The sequence below is a fragment of the Agelaius tricolor genome, unplaced genomic scaffold, assembly GCF_023055355.1.
Source record: "Agelaius tricolor isolate 1412-34295 unplaced genomic scaffold, bAgeTri1.0.p SCAF_12, whole genome shotgun sequence".
NCBI lineage: Eukaryota > Metazoa > Chordata > Aves > Passeriformes > Icteridae > Agelaius > Agelaius tricolor.
In genome coordinates this window covers 25,711,861-25,732,149 of record NW_027269272.1, presented here as the reverse complement: position 1 = coordinate 25,732,149, position 20,289 = coordinate 25,711,861, and the positions used below count along the sequence as shown (strand labels likewise).

Genomic DNA, 20,289 nt, shown 5'->3' with positions numbered 1-20,289 from the left:
TTTGCTCCTTGTGTCCTCTTCATCCACTTTCTTTTCCCCTTTGCTCCTTGTGTCCTCTTTATCCACTTTCTTTTGCCCTTTGCTCCTTGTGTCCTCTTTATCCACTTTCCTTTTCCCCTTTGCTCCTTGTGTCCTCTTCATCCACTTTCTTTTGCCCTTTGCTCCTTGTGTCCTCTTTATCCACTTTCCTTTTCCCCTTTGCTCCTTGTGTCCTGTTCATCCACTTTCCTCGTCCCCTTTGCTCCTTGTGTCCTCTCCCTGTGCTGTGCCCCCCTTCCTGCCTGCAGGGGCTCTGTCCCAGGCCAGGGGAGCTTGCCAAGCCTGGCCTGGCCAGGGCAGCTGTGTCCCTGCAGCTCCTCCCCAGGTGTGTCCCTCCACAGCAAGCAGGGCTTGGCTGGGGGCCCTGCAGCATTACCTACCATGGCAGGCTGTGCCAGTGTCTTCTTTCCTCTTCAGGACATAGCTCAGCCTCCTCCTGCTGGGAAGCTTTTGAGACAAGGCATGTATTTCAGTGATGTCCTTTAGGAGCCCTTAGTCTGTGTTTCCTGGAGCCATACTTGCATCCTTTCAAAAAGAACATGTTCTTTGGATTCCTTTTAAATGTAAAGTCTTCAATGTTACCAAAAAATATTTTCATGCCTGAGGGTTTTCAATTTGAATTTGAGAGGCCAGTTCTTTCAGTGGGAGCCTAGATAAATATTTTTAAGCTGTAGTTACATTACCAATTCATGCTCTTGCTGTATTTCTTTTAAACTGCCTTTTATCATTTATTCTTTATCTGTTCCTTGAATTGCTTTTTAGAGCCTATTAGATTGTATAGTTGTATACATTGTCACTGCAGTGTATACAACATATAATATAACAAATATAACAACAAATAGATAGTTATATACATTGTCACTACAAAAAAATATATTTGTCTTTTGCCTTGATTAATGTCCATGTCCTGTCTTCATACACATCCCATCTTTCAGAATCTGTTAGTGACATGGATCTCTGTGCATATTTTGGCTAAAGAAAATGTGTCACAGACTGGTTTGAACTAAAATCATTTTCAGTAGGTGTTTCCTTGCAAGCCTAAGACCCTGTGTATGTGTGTAGCAGCTGCAGGGTGCCCGTGGCCCCCCAAGAGTGTACCTGTCCTTGGGGTTCATGTCCCTGAGCCTGGTCTGGTGCAGATGAGCCCCAGTGTGGCCTCAGGTGCCCCCCAGGAGTGCCCAGCAGGCTCCAGGGAGCTGCCCCAGCCCTGGGTGTGTGTCAGGCGCCCTGCTCTGGTTCTTGTTCTCCAGAATGTGCTGGGCTCATGGTGAGGTGATTCCCTCAAAGTGTCTGCTCCGTTCCTGCCTGTGCTGATGACTTTGGGAAGAGCTCCACCAGGGACCTCAGCCTGCTCCACTCCTGTGCTCTTGGGGTCACTCCTCTGCTGAATTCTCTTCAGTCTCCTGGTTTGCAGTTGCATTGAAAACTCTGAATATAGACTTGTTAACAAAAACTTTTTTTCTAGTATTAAATAACTTATTTATAATAAATGATGCAACTATTATAGAGATGAATATTTAAGTCATAATATCTAGCTTACATCCAAAACTTTGCTTTGCACCCCTGCTCAACATTTTCTTTTTGTTTTTAAGGAAAAAAAGCCCAGTCACTAGTAAGTCTCTTCTTTTCCCCCTTCACTTTGCAGGCAATATTTGAGGTGATATCTTCTGAGCACTCCTATTTGCTGAGCCTGGAGATTCTGATCCGGATGTTTAAAAATTCCAGGGAACTGAGCCTCACAATGACCAAAACAGAGAGCCACCACCTCTTCTCCAACATCACGGATGTTTATGAAGCAAGCAAAAAGTAAGTGTGGCATTCCTGTATTTACCAGAGCTGTGCATCCTTCAGCATAGCAGCAGTTTCTCTTTGGACACTGAGTTAGCCATTTTAGTGGTGGGCACTCCTTCCAAAACTCCAGCTGCTTTGAAGGTGGGCAGAGATCTGCACAGGAATGTGAGCAGGGCTGGCCTGGGATTTGTGTCTGAGAATGGGAGGGAAGGAAAGCACAGAGTGAATGGTAGTGGAAATCAGCATCCTTCAAATCTGAGCAGTTCTGGGCTAAATGCTGCTCAGGCATCCAGACCTGGTCCTTAGTCTGCCCTGCTGAGCAGTTGAATTGCAGCTGGGGCTCCATGCTTGCCCTGGAGAGCTGGCTGGTGCCAGGTGTGCAGAGGCTGTGCCTGGGACTGTCACCCCTGGGTGAGCACCAGGGCCTGGCTCTGCTGCCACGGCCATCCCTGCTCTGCTGCTGCTGCTGCTTTGGGGCACATTCCTTCAGTCTGCAGCCAGGGGAACAGACACACTGCAGATAGTGCCCAGAGAGGAGGAAATGGCAGATCCTACATGATACAAGTGCAGGGAAGTCTTGTTGCTGACTGGTAATTACTGCCAGTGTTATTTAATCCAGGACATGCATATGTATGTGCTCTCTGAGTACTTCACACTCTCTTTCACAAAGCTGCTGGATGTGGCTTGGCTTCCTTGCAATTTGCTCTGTTCACAGCAGCAGGTGGACCATGTATTCCACATAAGTAAAGCATCAGACTGTCTGTGTTGCTTTTCCTGGCCCTGGTCTGCAGTCTGCAGCGAGCACAGTGGCTGCAGTGGCTTGTGAAGGTACTGAGTGCTCACAGCTGTAGCTCTGTACAGCTTTACATGGATCTCTTTACCTGTGGAACAGAGAAATATTGGCCTCCTTTCAGAAGGGGGGCTGAAGGTTGAACAAGGATTCTGAATGGGTTTTTATTTTGTTTCTCCTTCTTTTGTCCCCTTTGTGAATTCTTCAGCATTAAACCCTCGTGTACCTCGGTGGAACTTGGGAAGGTCCCCAGTCACAGTAAAGTCATTTCTTGGCTTTTTTCTCTGAGACACCACAAAGTCTGTGGAATTTGGCATCTGTTGTGCAGCAGTTTGACTTTTGTCCTCTGAAGTTCATGCAGCAGAAGTTCTTGTTTTTTGGAGCTGATGTGCTGTGTCAAGTGCAAACCCATTTCAGGAGCTGCAGAGCAGGAGAACGTTTGGGTTTGGCTGGGCACCCTTCCTTCCTCCCTGCCAACCCCCTTTCTTTGTCTCTTGCAGTTGGGGTCTTTGCCAGAGGCTGGGGCTTGTGTGGCCCCAGAGCCACCCCAGTCTGGTGGCACTGGTGTCAGGGAGTGCAGCTCATCAAAGGCTTTATTTGCAAGGAGAATTTCCTTTTACAGGTGCTCCTTACACAAAGTGTGAGGTGTAAAAGTAAGGGACAGTGGGGGTGGGGAGGGCAGCACTCTTAGGGGAGCTCTAGCATCCCTTTTGATTAATAGTCTTCAAAGGAAGTGGGAGGGAGAGGAGCAAAAAAGAATGGAAAAATACCACATTAGCCTAGAATTATAATCTTATTCTTTCTTGTCTGTGAAGTCTGATGGTTTAAGAACTTGGGTTTTTATGACTTGGGGTAAAATCAGAAGTCATAACTCCTTTTTAAACATAAATGAAAACATAATTTATTTCCAAGTTTTGCAATACTGTTAAACTAAACCAAAACTTTGTGCTGGCTTTGAGCAACGTCATTTCTGTAAACAATGGAAGTGATTTTAAACCAGATACCAGCTTGGTGTCTCCAAACTGCTGCTTTCTCGTTTTCAAGGTGTTTCAAAGTAGCAAGATCCACCCTTTTGTTATAAAATGGAGCATCTGTCCCATTCTGCTGGTTTTGGAACAGCCTTTGCTTGGTACAAAACCTGAGTATGAGTGGAGTTACCAGTGGGTTTGGTTGCTTGGACAAAAGTTTGGTGAGCTGAAGAACCTGAGCTGATAGAAATACTTTATAAAAACCTTTAGTTGGAACTGCTTAAAGCCTCTGTCTAGGAACTTGGACTTGGAACATGTTTAATGGAAACTCTCCAGTAACACCAGGATGGGCCTGTAGTGCCTGACAGGGCATTCCTGGGGGAACAAAGCTGCCTTTGTTGGAAGCAGAATGCAGAGAGCAGAGCCTGTCTCAGCCTTTGGGAGCTCCCTGGAGTGTCTGTGGCAGAGGAGTGGAGATGAATGACCTGTGCAGCGCTGCTGTGTGTGGTTGTGGAAACTCCTGGAAGGTGGCTTCAGAGGGCTGCAGTTCAGTGGCCCTTGTGTGATGTGCTGGAACCCAAACTCTCACTGCTCCAGCCCTGGTCAGGAGCTGCTGGACTGGGCTGTGGGGATGCCAGGGAGCAGCTCAGCCAGGAATGAGGCAGGAATGCAGCCTGAGAAATTCACTGTCAGGTCACACAGCTCCCCAGGAGCCTCTCTGGGGAAAGAGGAGTCCCAGGGAAATTAGGGAATTTTCTCTTTTTTTTCGAATTTTCTAGTCTTCAGGAGCAGCTGGTCTGCAGGGTCAGATCCCCAGTTTATAGGAAGAAGGAAAGCTTTAGCATTTGTGCCTTCTCTGCCATTAGGCCAGCAAAGGGCAAATGCTTCTGTGATACCAGAGCAGCATTGGCAGAAAAAGATCCTGACAAAACCATTTTAACAGATTCTGTCAGGTTTTAAACTCTGCCTTAGTCACAGAATGCCAGGACTGAGCACCCTGGTTGTGATGGGTTCATGACTTGGCAGACATTCCCATGGCTCTGGGTGTTCCCAGCGTGTCTGGGTGTGTTTATTGGCTGAATGGACATTTGTTGTCCTGCAGGTCCCAGGGGCTGTGGGCACCTTCCTGCTCTCTGGGGAATCTCCCTGTCTTGGCAGGGCTGCTGTGGCCTCTCCCTGCCCTGGGTTTCTGCCAGGGCTCCAGGAACAGCTGCAGAGGCAGTGGCTGCTGGTGGGACAGGCCTGGGCTGTGGGCTGGGCACAGGGGCAGCTGCTCCTGCCTGGCCAGTGCCCACTGAACGCTGCCCTGGGGGCTCTGAGTCTGCTGGCCTGGCTGTTACAGTTCTGTCTGTGTGCCTGTGGCTTGGCTCCCATTATTGAGACTGTGGGAACTCAGACTGATTTCAGTTCTGCACTTTAATCACCCTCTCTCCAGCCTTTTTTATTTTATAAAAACTGATTTTGATTCAGCATGAAAATTCTATGGAAATAATACTATTTTTCCTATTTTTACTATTTTAAATTCCCCTCCCCTTCCCTAAATAACAATAATGTTGCAGATGCTCAGCTTGTGTTCCTGATGAGAAAGTTCAGATTTGGAGAGGTTCATCAGAAATCTTTGTTACTTCTGGCTGAAGTTATCTCAAGGTGGCAGTTGTTACTCTGGTAACAGCTGCACATATCACAGCTCCTATCTCCAGGGGGAAGAGGCTGAATTCTGCTTGCTGCCCCTCCCCAGGTTTCTGTCCCTGCTGCTGCCAGCAGCACCTGCAGCTCAACCTGCTTTTTGAATTTGTCCCTCGGCCTTCAGGAGTGTTGCAGAGTGGATGGTTCTTTTAAACAGTACAGGATGAGGGAAATCAAATTCTGTCCTCCAATGCTGCTTGACTTTCTCTGAGTTGGATCTAACTTTAACCAGAAAAGTCCTGGATTTAACAAAGAGATGTTTGAAGTAAATCCTTCTGACATTCAGCAAAAATAGCTGCACACATCACAGCAAATTCCTTGTTGGTTAAATTGAATGGAATCATTCCATCCCTCAGTCTTGAGCTCTGTGGCAGAATCTATCCTAAAATTGTAAGTGAAGGGGTTTATGATGTGTCTGGTTCACCAATTGTATCTAATAATTAGCAGATTGGATATGGAAAACTACAGCTTTTGATTCAAACTTTGATGCAGGATTTCCTTATGGGACATATTGGGAGGTGGGACTTTGATAAACTGCTCCTCTTTGTCTTTCTTTTCCCTTTTTTTTTTTTTTTTCCTGTCTTCGACTCTCCCATGTCTTTACTGGGACTGTCTCTGATGATGTCGCTGATGAAGCACCAGATAAATTCTAAAGGTGGAAGCTGTGGCCCAGCAGGGTCCAACACCTTGTCAATGTGCCATAACACAGGAGGAAATGTTGGATTTCCTCATTTCCTGAGCAAAGGCAATTGGCAACAGTGGGAGGCTCTCCCAGCCATGAACATGTCTGAGCAGAGAGAAACAGATCCCAGTGTGGGATGGGGCTCTGCTGTGCCTCCTGAGACACTGCAGACTCCATACTTACAGGCTCTTTTTTCTGTAATTTTATTATTTATGTGCCCCTTGGGGCTGGTGCTGGCACTAAACCCAAACCCACAGCACAGGACAGGTCTGTGGCAGCTCAGGATGTGCTGTGCCCTGGAGGGGCTGCGTGGGGGCAGGAGGTGCTGGAGGCTCTGCCTGCAGGGCTGTGACAAATTGTGCCCAGCACTTGCAGGCAGAGCCCTGTTTATCAGCCAGTCCATCTGCAGTTCCTGTGTCAGAACTGTCACAAAAACAAAACCAGACCAAAATCCACTTGATTGTGGTGGCTCTGGCTGACCCACTGAGAGCCTGGCAGCCACTCAGGGCAGTAGCTGCTTCTAAACACACCTGGAGAGTGCCTTAATTTAGTTAAGCTCTGTTGCTGCACACAGTCAGCTGCTGCTCAGCCTGTTCTGCTCCTCTAGCATGTTTGAGGTGTGTTTGTAAAGCAAACTGTGGAGAGCATCACTTGAAAAAGGGGGCAGATTTGAAGAGCCAGTGTTAGTGATTAAAAAGTTGAATAAGGGGCTGAAATTAAATAAAGCAGATTTCAAAATATTGGAGCTTAATGTGAGCTCATGTGTTCTAAGTATTTCCTTAATATTTTCTGTGCTGGATGAGAATTTTTGTATGAACTTGTTGACTCCAGGGAGTTGAGGGTTCTTGCAGTGAATGCTGATGTACAAAGGCTTCAGCCAGGACAGCTGTTCATGTGTGAGGGGTGACCTGCAGAGGTGATCTGTGAGCTGTTCCACCCCGACACTGGGGGATTTCCAGTGAGCATCATGGAAATCAGGGCTTGTGCTTGTGGAGCACTGGGAGTGCCGAAAGCAGTGGGAGGCATCCAGTGGCCAGAGGCTCTCGTGTGGGACAGACAGACAGCAGGGAAGCTGTCAGAGCAGGCATGGTCAGGGGAAGAGCCAGCTCAGGATTCTGGGTTCTGTGCCCATTTTCAGCGCTTCCAGTCCCTGCTTGGTTCCAGTGGAGGGCTGCAGGATGTGGAGCACCACCTCATGGCTTTGTCCTTGGCTCAACAGCCCCACATACCTGTACTCCATCGAGCACTTCTGGTGCTGTGCTGCCTTTAATTGCAAGAGGAAATGTGTTAATTTGTGTATGAAGTCGTTTCATTTCTTTTCCAACTCTGTTTCTGGAAATTCTGGTCTGACCAGCTCAGTGGTGCTGTTTGGTTGTGGCAGTGGGGGAGTGGGAAGTGGCTGTGCCAGTGCTGCTGCTGAGCTGCCAGGGGCCGTGTCCCGCGCCCTTGGGGCCGTGTCCCGCGCCCTTGGGGCCGTGTCCCGCGCCCTTGGGGCCGTGTCCCGCGCCCTTGGGGCCGTGACCCGCGCCCTTGGGGCCGTGACCCGCGCCCTTGGGGCTGTGTCCTGCCAGCACTGCCCTCGCTGCCCTGCCAAAGGAGGGACGGCCTTGCCCTGTCCCAGGCCAGCCCAGCTGGCATCGGTGGCTGACTGGGTTGTGTCAGGGGAATGTTGTGAGAGGAAGATGCTGTTTGCATGTAAAGGTGAGCAGTTGATGTTAACCCCCCAGGTTCTTTGAGGAGCTGGAGGCCAGGCACCAGAACAACATTTTCATCGAGGACATCAGCGACATCGTGGCGAGGCACGCGGGCTCCACCTTCGACCCCTACGTGAAGTACTGCACCAACGAGGTGTACCAGCAGCGCACCCTGCAGAGACTGCTGTGAGCATGGAGAGCCTCCTGCAGGGCACACGGCGCTGGGGGACTCTGGGTGCACCCGTGCCTCCCAGCCAGGCTGGGCTGTCCCTGCTCCGCCTCCTCCGAGGGCATGGGCCAGCCCCCTCCTGCCCGGTCATGGCTCACGCTCCCCTCACCCGACAGTTCAGTGTCACACAGTGTGACAGGGGCCCTCCCTGTGTGCCACACCTGGCTCTGCCCTCACAGCCAGGGGTGGTGGCTCCTGAGCTTTAGTGTCAGTGCTGGGGCTGCTGGATCTGAGGATATAATGCTGAAGGCTGGGGTGGTCTGACTCCTGCAATTCACACTTCCTTTTATAAAATCATGGTTTATTTAAAATGCAGCAATTCACACGATCATTTGGTAGAACATCCCGTTGAATTCTTTCATCCTCTTTCCCCCAGAGCCACAAACCCAGCGTTTAAGGAGGTGCTGTCCCGGATCGAGTCCCACGAGGATTGCCGGAACCTGCCCATGATCTCCTTCCTCATCCTCCCCATGCAGAGGGTCACTCGTCTGCCCCTGCTGATGGATGTGAGAGCCCCTGCTTCCCTCTTTGCTGCTGCTTGTTCTCACACTCTCTCATAACATTCCCTCGTACTCAGTTCTGGTCTCTCCAGTCTCTTCCTGCCCTCTCCCTTACACCACTCCTGGCTGTGGATTATGGGGTCCTGCTGCATTTGTTTGCTGACTGGGACTGGGCCCTCCTGCTCCCCCATTCACAAGTTAAATACTTGGATGTTCTAGTGAGAAAATTGTACAATAAAGGGTCAGAATGGTTCTGAAACTCAGGAGGAGCCAGCCCAGGAATTGTATGTAGTGCTAGGACTGGAATGAACCCTGCAGCTGAAAAACAAGACCTGCTGTCCTGTAGGAAGGGTGAGGGCCCTTAGGCAGGGAATGCTCTGGGAAGCTGAAGGATGGACTCCATTCCCAAGGGAGCTGTGTGTGAGTGGCACTGAGCTGTCCCTGCCTGTGCAGTGACCAGGGACTCAGGGAGAGTGATGGAAGTGCCAGGGATGTTTGTCAGGCAGAATTCACAGCAGGAGCTGGGGCATTTCAGTTAAGGTGCCAGCACTAGGTGAGGAGCTGGACCACCAGCAGGAGTGCAGATTGTGATCAGGCTCAGATTCCAGCACTGGCAGGAGCCAAAACAGAACTGATAATTTTGTTCTGTATATTTTTAAATTGAGCACTGAGTAATTTGATCACGTGGACAGTTAACTCATTCATGGATATTGAATTCTCTCTTCTCTGAAGTACATTTCTAGGTAAAAATGGAATAATAATCCAGTATTCCTGCAGAGTGTCACTGAGGATGCCTTCCCCTTCTTGGTTTTTTTTTTTTTTTCCCTATACCTCCTTCCCCTCTTTAGCTGAAATAATCTAAACAATCAAATCAAGCATTTTATTTCCCACTCTTTCAGGTTTGTTTCTTGTATGGAGATGGTTGTATAAACCTTCTCTTGAGAGGTTTTTCATCACTTTGTTCCCAAACCTTTGCAGGGAGGCATTCCTTAGTGTGACCAAGTGACCAGTGCTCCCTCTTTATCTCAGTCCACAGCTGTGATTCAGCTCCTGGATTTCAGTTCAGATGTGAAATCTCTGTGGGTTGCAGTCTGTGCTGCTTGGTCCTCTGAAGTAACTGATGTTTTGTTCCAGACTATTTGCCAGAAAACTCCCAAGGATTCAGCAAAATATGAGAACTGCAAACAGGCTCTGAAGGAAGTCAGCAAGGTATGTTCTCAAGTCATTCCTGAGTACTTCCCGGGAAAAATGGATGTTTTCCATGCATAAATACTGCAGGCAGGAGGAGCACTGAAGGTTCTGCATTGTTGTATTTAAGGAAGGGCACTGGGGATTGGGTTTGTGCAGAATTACTGGCTCCTACTTGGGAAGAGATCCCAAAGTGGACGATACCGTGGTGATTCTGGGTGTGTGGGGGAACCATGGGGGAAGTGAATCCAGCTGGGAGGAGGGTGTGTGTTTGGAGCTGATCATCAGCCTGGGTCAGAGCAGTGGCCCTGCTCAGCCAGAACTGGGACTGAGCCTTTGTTCCCCCTGGAGAATCACAAATTATGGGGTTCCTGTGGGATCACTGGGGTCAGGGGGAGCTGGGAGCAGTGCAGCCACGGGGCCAGCCCTGGTCACCGTGGCCCTGCAAACACCACGTTGAGGTGGGGGTGCCCCAGCAGTGCCCCTGTGTGCCCCAGCAGTGCCCTGTGCCCTGCAGTGCCCTGTGCCTCCCCAGCAGTGCCCTGTGCCCTGCAGTGCCCTGTGCCCAGCAGTGCCCTGTGCCTCCCCAGCAGTGCCCTGTGCCTCCCCAGCAGTGCCCTGTGTGCCCCAGCAGTGCCCTGTGTCCCTGCAGTGCCCTGTGTGCCCCAGCAGTGCCCTGTGCCTCCCCAGCAGTGCCCTGTGCCTCCCCAGCAGTGCCCTGTGCCTCCCCAGCAGTGCCCTGTGTCCCTGCAGTGCCCTGTGTGCCCCAGCAGTGCCCTGTGCCTCCCCAGCAGTGCCCTGTGCCTCCCCAGCAGTGCCCTGTGTCCCTGCAGTGCCCTGTGTGCCCCAGCAGTGCCCTGTGCCTCCCCAGCAGTGCCCTGTGCCTCCCCAGCAGTGCCCTGTGCCTCCCCAGCAGTGCCCTGTGTGCCCCAGCAGTGCCCTGTGTGCCCCAGCAGTGCCCTGTGTGCCCCAGCAGTGCCCTGTGCCCAGCAGTGCCCTGTGCCTCCCCAGCAGTGCCCTGTGTGCCCCAGCAGTGCCCTGTGTGCCCCAGCAGTGCCTGTGCCGCCCCAGCAGTGCCCTGTGCCCAGCAGTGCCCTGTGTGCCCCAGCAGTGCCCTGTGTGCCCCAGCAGTGCCCTGTGCTCCCCAGGGAGCTGCAGGCTGTGCTGCAGGCCCTGCTCAGCCCTGTCCCGTTTGCAGCTCGTGCGTCTGTGCAACGAGGGCGCCCGCAAGATGGAGAGGACGGAGATGATGTACACCATTAACTCCCAGCTGGAATTCAAAATCAAGGTAGGGTGAGGAGCATGGTCCTGACCAGCCAGGACAGTGAACGGGGGAACTTCCCCAGCATGGTCATATCCCACAGTGATTCTTGCAAAGTGAGCTGTTGAGGCATGGCAGAAGTTAAAACTTTTGGTCGAGTATTTTAATTTTATTAGAAGGTGATGCTACAGCACAAGGGATTTTGAATAAATACTGAGTGTAGAGTATTCTTTGCTGTAAATATAAGGCTGCTGTGAAGATTTTGGTGTTAGGAAAGAGGCCAAAGGCTGCTGCTCACTGCTCAGTTTTCCTTATGTACTTGATGGGAAAGGTGTGCCTGGGAAACACTTCCAGGCCAGGGAAGGGTCCAGGGGGTGTTTGTCCTTCCCCTGAAGGGTGGGATATCACAGGTTGCCATTAAAACCTTCCTGTACTATCAGTCTTTTGTAGGAAACACCAGCAGACCCGCTCATAGGTAGGGGAGGTTTATTGGACTTTCTTCAAGTACATTTATTGTTTCTAGTCCATGTTTGCTGCAATCTCATTTCTGTCTTTGATGTCTGTATTTCTATAATTCATGTCTGATACCATAACACAATGAGGATTCTTTTGGGAGAAGATAGTTTCATTATCAGGCATGTAGTGAGTGGACGTTGGTTCATGGTTTTAAAAGCACAGCTCTTGAAAGGCCCTGGGTCAGGCTTGGGGCAAATTCTGCCTCCAAAAAGATATTTTCAACTGGCCTAAAGTATTTTTATTCTCAAATTTTGTCTAAAAATTGATAGTGATAATATTTGCTTATAGCAACAGCAGCAACAAGCACAACATTTCTGGGCAAGTGACACCAGAGCATTTCCTGGTGGGTGGTACCAGACTCAAGTCTTCAGTGAGTCCAGCCCAGCGTGGGGGCTGAGCTGCTCCAAGGTTCCCTCGGGGTCTGGGTCCCTCTGCCCTGCCCATCCCTCTCTGTCCCTCTGTGGCTCCTGGGTGACCCCTCCTGCCCTGGGGCTTTGTCTTTCCCTGCTTTTCTGTGAGATTTCCCATTTTGCATCCAAGCCCCAGCCCTGCAGCCCCTCAGGCCCCAGGGCAGGGAAGCCCAGCTCTGGTTAAAGGCATTTTTCACTTCTGAGAGCCTCTTTTCTGCAGCAGGGACATGGTGCACGTGATTGCTCCTTTGGCAATTAAGGAAAACTTGAAGTAAAACCAAGCTGTTTCTGGAAGAGAGTCAATTAGGAAAATGGGATGAACTCATTTGGAGTACAGATTAGAGGAATTTTTTGTTCATCCTCAAATAGAACTTTTAAAAGTATTTTTTGCTTGTAAACCAATCATCATGGGACTGTAATTCTGTTTTATAGCCATTATAAATTAGTTAAAGTATTTCTGTTCTTGCCCAGTCTCACAGAGTTTTGGAGATTTGTTTATTATTTAGTTAGATGTAACTGTGGAGAGCTTCATGGGAACCCAAGGGAAGTGACTCAAATCTCGTGGTGCTTGTGTACATGGCTCAACTGTGGAATTCAATTTTTAATTAAGTTTCAGCAGTTTTTGTTCCTCAATTTTGCATCTTTTGCACAAGAGAAGTTGTGGGGTTTGTTTTAGGGAGTCGGTGTTTGTTCTTTAGCAGTGAGGTCTCAGTCCCAGCACGGGGTTTGGCTCACAGGTACAGGCAGGCTGCAGCTGGCTTGGCCAGGGATTAGCAGATACAAAAAGCCAGCTCATGCAGAATGGGGGAGGCAGCTGCCAAACTGCATGGGGGGATGTTGTTAAAGTGTGTGAGAGGTGCTAAAATGAGGGGAAAAGAGGCAGTTGTGTCCATCACCTTGGTGTCTGTCTGGGGGCAGCCTCACAGGGGTCTGTGTGGCCAGTGCAGTCCCACATCTCCCTCCCTCCTTCCCTCCATCTTCCTGGCCCAGAGGAACAAGAGGGCCTCCTGTGGGCTCTGGGTCTCCTGCAGCTGGGAATAATTTGGGTTAATGAAGGCAAATCTTCACATCAGGCAGCTCAGATCCTCTGGTGCAGCTGCTGCAGGTGTTGGCCCTCAGCTGGGGAGAGAGGGAGCTCCTGCTCCAGCCACACGAGCTGGATAAAGAGAGGAGCTGTAGGGTCCCTCACCAGCCATTTCCAGTGAAGCCTGACACGCAGCTGAGACCTTGGGGAGAACAGCAGGGCCATGGAACCTTCCTGTGGTGCTGCCAAGGAGAGCACACCAGGGTGAGGAAGGAACAAGGCTGCACCTGCACCTCCCAGGTGAGGGGGCTTTGTACACCCTGCCCGCCTGTCCTGGTGACACTGGCACAGGGGTGTCACCTCTGCTGCCAGAGCAGCCCTGAGCTACCAGGGACACTCCCATGTCCCCTCTTTCCCAGTGACACTGGCACAGGGGTGTCACCTCTGCTGCCAGAGCAGCCCTGAGCTACCAGGGACACTCCCATGTCCCCTCTTTCCCAGTGACACTGGCACAGGGGTGTCACCTCTGCTGCCAGAGCAGCCCTGAGGTACCAGGGACACTCCCATGTCCCCTCTTTCCCAGTGACACTGGCACAGGGGTGTCACCTCTGCTCCCAGAGCAGCCCTGAGGTACCAGGGACACTCCCAGGTCCCCTCTTTCCCAGTGACACTGGCACAGGGGTGTCACCTCTGCCCTGAGGTACCAGGGACACTCCCATGTCCCCTGGTGCTTCAGGAGCTGCTGTCACCCTGCAGACCTTGCTGAGGCCAGGCTTTGCTGGGTGCCCCCAAGAGCTCTCACAGCCTGTTCCAGCCCCATGGGACCAGGCAGGTCTGTTCATTTCTCTTTTCCATGAGCAGCAATGACAGGTGCCCAGTGATTCCCAGGTATTTGCAGCTGTTACCTGTGTGTTGTAGCAACGATGCAGGCCCTTGAACTTTGGTAACCTCTGTGTGTTTGTTATCTCTGAGCTTTGAGTTTATTCAAGCATTTTCCCCAAATAGATTGTACTCTGTTGTCTGTTTTTTAAAAATGGTTTAATTTGGAAGGATTACAATGTGATTTTCTTGCCTTGCAGCCATTTCCATTGGTTTCCTCTTCACGGTGGTTGGTGAAAAGGGGTGAATTAACAGCATATGTAGAAGACACTGGACTTTTTTCCAAAAGAACCTCTAAGCAACAGGTGTACTTCTTCCTCTTCAATGATGTCCTCATCATCACCAAGAAGAAGAGGTAAGAGCTTCACCAGTATAAAACTGTTTTTGTGTTCAGTCCTCAAATCACAGTGACTTTGAACATGATCCTGGCTGTGGAATGAGTTCAGGAGTTATTTGAGCCTCTGTCATGGGTTACCAATAGCAAGTAACTGCTTGTTAAACAGGATTTCTTCTGGCAAACACAGTTAAGATCCCAAAATGTCAGAGGAATTAAAAAGATGGTTCTTTATGCCCTAGCAAAGACAAGTTTGGGAAGGATGAGGTGCTGGGACTGTCCTTTCCCTGCACACTTCCAGGACTGCAGGAGCAGTCCCTGCCCCAGTGCCAGACTCATGAGCAGAGCTGGAGCTCGGCTGAGCCCTGCTCCCACCCACAGCGTTGCCATGGCACCACAGCATGGACAGAAATGGTTGGAGTTGGGCTTGAATGTTTGTGGCTTTCCTTCAGCAGCTGAATCTCAGAAGATTCTTAACATTGCACCAAGACACCTCTCCTCACTTGGTGCTAAAAATGGGCATTTCTGAGGCTGCACTTGGGGCTTTTCCCAGCGTTCATCTCCTGCCCTGGCTCTGCCCTGGCTCCATTTCCTGGAACTGCTGGGGGACTGTGGCTCTGACCTGCTGGAGATGCTGCAGAGGAGGGAGCTCAAGGGCTCTCCAGTCCCAGGGCTGCTCCCCAAGGCTGGGCAGGAGGGGACACGGTGATTTGGGATGTGTGCAAGGCTTTGAAGAGGGATAAAAATCCACTTTTCCCCTCTGTCCATATTTTAGTTTATTTGGAATGTTTCTTCTTCTGCCAGTTGTCCTTGCAGCCCCTGCTGTGTGTAGATACAATCTGAATTTTTTTTAATCATTAAAAATGACGTAATACTTGCCAAGCACTGATGCAGTGTCCTGAGAGGAGCAGTCAGTGCCAGCAGGTGTGGGGATGCTGGGTCCTGAGGAGAGAGAGGTTCAGCCAAGGGGCTCGGGAAGGCTCAGCCCAGTCCTGCTCACACAGACCTGGCTGTGGGCTGAGCTGAAATCAGTGCAATATTCACCCCAGAGGGCTCGTGGGAAATGCACCGACTGCTTTTGCTTGTGCTTGGGTTCCCTTCAGCAGGAGCCTGATCCAGCGGGTCTGTGGGATGGAAGTGAGGAGTAGGAAGGATTTGTAGAGCTTTATCTGCTGATTAATGAGTAAGAGGTTCTGTTTTGATTAGCTGTGCACATGTACAGCCTAGTGGTTAATTCATAAGAAATGCATTTATTATTCACTGCACAAATGCATAGACAGTTCTTTTTCAGACACAAGATTCCCATGTAGTGATGGCAGCACTCCCAGCTGGGGTTTCCAGTTCTTCCCTTGGCTAAGGAGTTATTTAGACTAAAATACCGAACTGACTTCTTTAAAAAAAAAATACACCTCCAAAAATCCCCAAACTTACCCTAAAAACCAAGCCCCAAGCAACCCTTTCCGTGGTTCAGAGCATCTGAGCAGGATTGGTTCCATTAGAAGCACGCTGTGTGTCCATCGTTTGGGAGTGCCCAGAGGCATTCTGCAGAAGGAGCCCAAAGCCCTGTCAGTGTTCATTTCCCGGAGCACTGGTGAAAGTGTCCCCTGGGCGCTCTGTGTCACACCAGGCCTCTGGCAGAGGCTGTTCCCCCGTGTGGAGCCGGGAGCTGCTGGAGGAGCTGTCCCCACCGCCGTGTTGTGCCTGGGGCTGCCTCCAGACAGGGGCAGCGGCAATGGCAGCCCTGACCGGGCTTTGTCCCTTCCTGCCCTCAGTGAGGAGAGTTACAACGTGACCGAGTACGCGCTGCGGGAGCAGCTGCTGGTGCTGCCGTGCGACGGGGAGGAGCCCGGCCCCGGCTCCTCTCCCGGCCGGGGCGCGCCGGGGATGCTGCACTCGGGCAGGAGCGCGGCCTCCCACCTCTTCAGGCTCCTGCTGCTCAGCAACCACGCCGGCGACAGGGTGGAGATGCTCCTGGGAGCAGACACTCAGTGAGTACAGCTACTAAAGGGATTTCTTCACCTGGTTGTCTCCGCAGGCAGCTCCTCCCGCCTGCCCAAAGTAGTACATATTTATTTATTTCTTTATTTCTATTACTTATTCTGGTTTATTGATTTGACTGCTGGGTAAGGCCTCGATTGCCCTGCCTGCAGAGATGAGTGTAGCTGTGCTTCAGGCAGGTTCCTTCGTGGGGCCGGTGTCACCGCGGGGCTGTCACTGCAGGCACAGCACCAGGGTGTGGCACAGGAGTGTCCCCAGGCACAGCCAGAGCACTCTGGGCCCTGGGCAGGGCGCTGGGATGGTGCTGATGGCTGGAGGGAGCAGCAGGGTCAGAGCAGAGCAGCTCTGCCCCTTGCTCTCTGAGAGGGCTCACCCTGAGGAGTGCCTGCCCTAGAAAGCAGCAGCACCCAGTGCCTGCTCTGGGATGTGCATGTGCCATCAACCTCCACACGGCTTCCCAGCACTGAAAGAGTTCACTTGTTCTGGGGGAAGCTGGATGCAGGACAGAGACATGAAAGGGAGTGCTCCAGACATGTCCCTGCCTGGAAAAATCGATAGTTTTAGGTTGGCTTTCAAAGTTTAGAATAACCATGAAAGGAACTGAAGATCATCAGTGCTTCCTATTAAAGATCTCATTATGAAAGCAGGAGATGATTCAGACTTGTTTGGAAATGCAATTTTATTGGGGAAAAAAATGCAGGACATTTTTAGTTGTCTGGGTTTTGTATGAAAAGACATTTTGTTCTGCAGGCTTACTATTGATTTGTTCTGTGCTGTTTGCAGTATAAATAGCAGTCCAGCTGATCATCACTCAGAGCAAGAGTCTGAAAAGAATTCCTGTGATTTAAGTTACCTATTTTTATAGTCTTATCTTTTGAGAAGGATGGAAAGGGAATTTCCAAGGCCAAACAGTTCAGAGAGGTGAGCGTGCCTTCGGAATAGTTTTGTGCAGGTAAAACTGAAATGTTTTCTTTGAGCCAAAGATTTCCAGCACAGTTTGATCGTGTTTCACCACCTCTGTGGCATGTGAGTCCTAAGGAGAAAAGCACCAGTTTTAGCTGAGAACTTTCTATCGCCCTGTGAAGAAGGCAGAGCATACACAGAGCTGGTGATACACAGGGGTTACTCCCAGGTGCTGAAGGGAGAGATGCTGGCACTGGAAGAAGTAGGGGCAGCCTCAGAGCTGACCATCCTCCAGGGCACGAGCTGGGACAGGGTTGTGCTTTGCAGGAGTGACAGAGCCCGCTGGATCACGGCGCTGGGCCAGGACAGCAACGGGCAGCACACGGACAGGACCAGTAAGTCACAACTGCTGGGGCTTGTGAGTGCTCTCAGGGCAGCCACTGCCCTCAGCGGGGCTGGGCTGGCTGCAGATACCCTAAGGCAGCAGAAGGCACCGTGGGGGAAGGTGTCAAGTGGAAACGTTTGAAATAAATGGTGATGTGTTGTAGTAAAAGCCCTGCCCTGTGACTGCTTTAACTGAGCCTGGCTCGCTCCTTCCCCAGCCCTGGCTCAGGTGGAGACCATCAGAACGTACACAGCCAAGCAGGCCGATGAGCTCTCTCTCCAAGTCGCCGATGTCGTTTTGGTCTATCAAAAAGTGAATGACGGTGAGTGAGGGTTCTGCTGTCAGTAACCATCTGTCACCTCTGCAGGGGGATCCAGCTACAAAAATTTGTTTCCTATTAGCACAGGGCTGCAGTGAGTAGAAGTTCAGCTTCCAAGGAAAACCTGAGCATTTGGGTTCAGGTTTCTAAAGGAAGCAGCAGATGTAACCAGCTGTAGAACGTGGCTGCTGGCCAGTTTTAGCATGGGAGGTGTCCACAAATAGGAAATTGAATTTTTCTAAAACCACAGAGCTCAGACATTCTAGTGAGTGCCAGGGTTGTCCAAGAGAAACAGCCCCAGACTGTCATGCCAGGGCCTGGGCTTTCCTGCTGCAGCTCTGGCTCAGGGTGGTTGCTGAGGTTTGACACAGGATCAAGTATCCCAAGATCACTTTGATTGTTGCCCAGACCTGCCCACAACTGCACTGATAGCACCAAGTGCTGGCTCAGGGATGCAGGACACTGTCAGTACTTGAGGGACTAAATTCTAACTTGCTGTTGCTCAGTTACCTGTGAAATTAGAGATTCTGTCACTGTACTGTAGCATTACTTCAAACTCTCTTTGAATGACAAAAAAAGACAGCGAAATTATGCAATGCTTTGCACATACTATTTGTTACCTGCTCTGGCTGGATTAAAAACATCTGCCAAAGCTATCCTGAACTGGTACTAGAGTGCCAGTCAAGGCAGATGCAGAATGTTCCTCAGTGCCCCCAGCCCGGGCAGGGCCAGTGCAGAGGTGTCACTGCTGTCCCCCCTGCAGGCTGGTACGAGGGGGAGCGGCTGCGGGACGGCCAGAGGGGCTGGTTCCCCTCGGAGTGTGCCAAGGAGATCACCTGCAGGGCCACCCTGGACAAGAACATGGAGCGCATGGGGCGCCTGCTGGGGCTGGAAACCAACGTGTAGCCGTGTCCTCAGCCCCAGCTGGGGCTGCTCCAGGCCAGGGGACAGCAGGGCCACAGCCCAGCAGCAGCAGCACGCTGGACACTCGCTGGACACTCGGGATCCCTGCTCTGACAGCTCCGCGCTGCGCCCTGGCCCCAGCAGCAGCGCCTCACAGCAGCGTCTGGGGCACTCCTGCAGCTCCTGCCCCGCTGCCTCCCTGCGCTCCTGCTTCGTCTGCTTTGGAGCAGCTGAAGTTGTTTTCAGCAGTGCTGGGTGTCCTGAGGAGCCGCAGCCCCAGGCCCTGTGTCACGGGCCCTTGCCCTCGTGGCAGCAGCCGAGTTCCCTGGGCTCGAGGGCCCAGCTCTGGGCTCCCTCCAGGGCAAAGCCAGGGCTGGCCCCAGCCTGGCACAGGCAGGGCTGGCACCACCTCGTGAGGACCCTGCAGCTGCACCTCTGGCAGGCTGCACAGGCTGCTCCAGGGTCTGCTGTGGGCAAAGGATTTCTGCACGCTGGATAAGGGTACCACCCTCTGCAGAGCAGCTGCTGCTCCATCCTGGCACAGGGATTTATTTGACTGCACGGTAACTGCTGGCACTGGGGGCAGCTGTTTCTGGTTGAGGTCTGGCACTTCACTAATGCTTCAGAACAGCACTCAGTGATGAGGAGAAGGTGGAATGCACTCAGTGCTCTGGGAACAAAGGCACTCGTGGCTGGAGAGAGGTGTGAGAGTGTGGATGAGAAAAGCCCTCCCTGTTAAGGACCAGCTGCTGACTCAGCAGTGTAGAAACCAGGGGACAACTTGTACTACCAAGGCTTTCTTCTTCCTGTTGCCTTCCCCAGCCCCTGCTGGTTTTTATCCTGCAAGATGCTGATTTGAGTGGTGAGTGAATGGAATGTTTGTAAAGATGTGTAGCTCTAATAATTTAAACTACATTAGGAAGGCAGTAATTTTGTACAAAAATACTTACCTGGACAGTGTGACAGTGGTTATATAGCCTTGCAAATTAATTTATAAGTGGACTGATAAAATAGTAATGAGAGAAACTGTAAATTGAACAAAGACTTATTTAACATAGTAAAAACACTGCTACTGTTTTAACAAATTTTACTGTATACATGTGGATGTTTAACACATAACTGAATGTATAAATCCAGGCATTAATTTTATTCAGATTTTTTTAATGCACTGTATATATTTTTCATACCTAGTTTTTCCAAAAATGCTGTAATGTTTTGTAAAGACATTTTTCATTTTTCCTATTGTTGGACACAGTTCTTCGGGAATTAAAAGACTTCTATGATTTTATAGGACAACAATCAATAAAGTGCTTTTAAATCCTTACTAAAAAAAGTTTTGATTTTGTTTTAAATGCCATAAAGCCACCAGTTGATAATGTCATTTTTGTCAGAGAAAGTAAATCTCTTCAGTAAACACTGGCATTTTACATTTTCCTGTTCTGTAAAGATAAATAGCACGATCTTGTGTCCTACCTCATCTGTCATAGATCCCATTTACCTGTTGGACTTGCAGCAATGGCCTGGGACAGCATCTCATTGCTGAGGCACCATTAAGAGAGAGATGGGAAAAGTCTTCAGTTCCCTCTGCTTTGTCTTCAACCTGATGTGGTGATCCCCCAGAGGAGGAGGCCTCCTTCCCTCTTCCCTCCCTGCAGCCACCGGGGGCTCTTCTCCCCTTCCTCAGCCTCCTTCCTCTCTTCTCCCCTTCCCCTTCCTCAGGCTCCCTCCTCTCTTCTCTCCTTCCTCAGGCTCCCTCCTCTCTTCTCCCCTGCCTCAGGCTCCTTCCAGCC

The 20,289-nt window shown here is 50.8% G+C and overlaps 1 protein-coding gene across 1 annotated transcript in view; it reads left to right on the top strand.

The window, feature by feature from the left end:
* The window catches only part of ARHGEF26 (Rho guanine nucleotide exchange factor 26), a 29,414-nt gene extending 9,197 nt beyond the window's left edge, over nucleotides 1-20,217 (top strand). The window contains exons 5-14 of the mRNA XM_071438215.1: nucleotides 1,685-1,845; nucleotides 7,684-7,836; nucleotides 8,256-8,385; nucleotides 9,514-9,588; nucleotides 10,766-10,855; nucleotides 13,858-14,012; nucleotides 15,764-15,979; nucleotides 17,220-17,287; nucleotides 17,495-17,599; nucleotides 18,360-20,217. Coding sequence (XP_071294316.1) covers nucleotides 1,685-1,845; nucleotides 7,684-7,836; nucleotides 8,256-8,385; nucleotides 9,514-9,588; nucleotides 10,766-10,855; nucleotides 13,858-14,012; nucleotides 15,764-15,979; nucleotides 17,220-17,287; nucleotides 17,495-17,599; nucleotides 18,360-18,502 — 1,296 coding nt within the window. The 3' untranslated portion in view covers nucleotides 18,503-20,217. The remainder of the gene's footprint in view (nucleotides 1-1,684; nucleotides 1,846-7,683; nucleotides 7,837-8,255; nucleotides 8,386-9,513; nucleotides 9,589-10,765; nucleotides 10,856-13,857; nucleotides 14,013-15,763; nucleotides 15,980-17,219; nucleotides 17,288-17,494; nucleotides 17,600-18,359) is intronic.
* The last annotated feature ends 72 nt before the right edge of the window (nucleotides 20,218-20,289 follow it).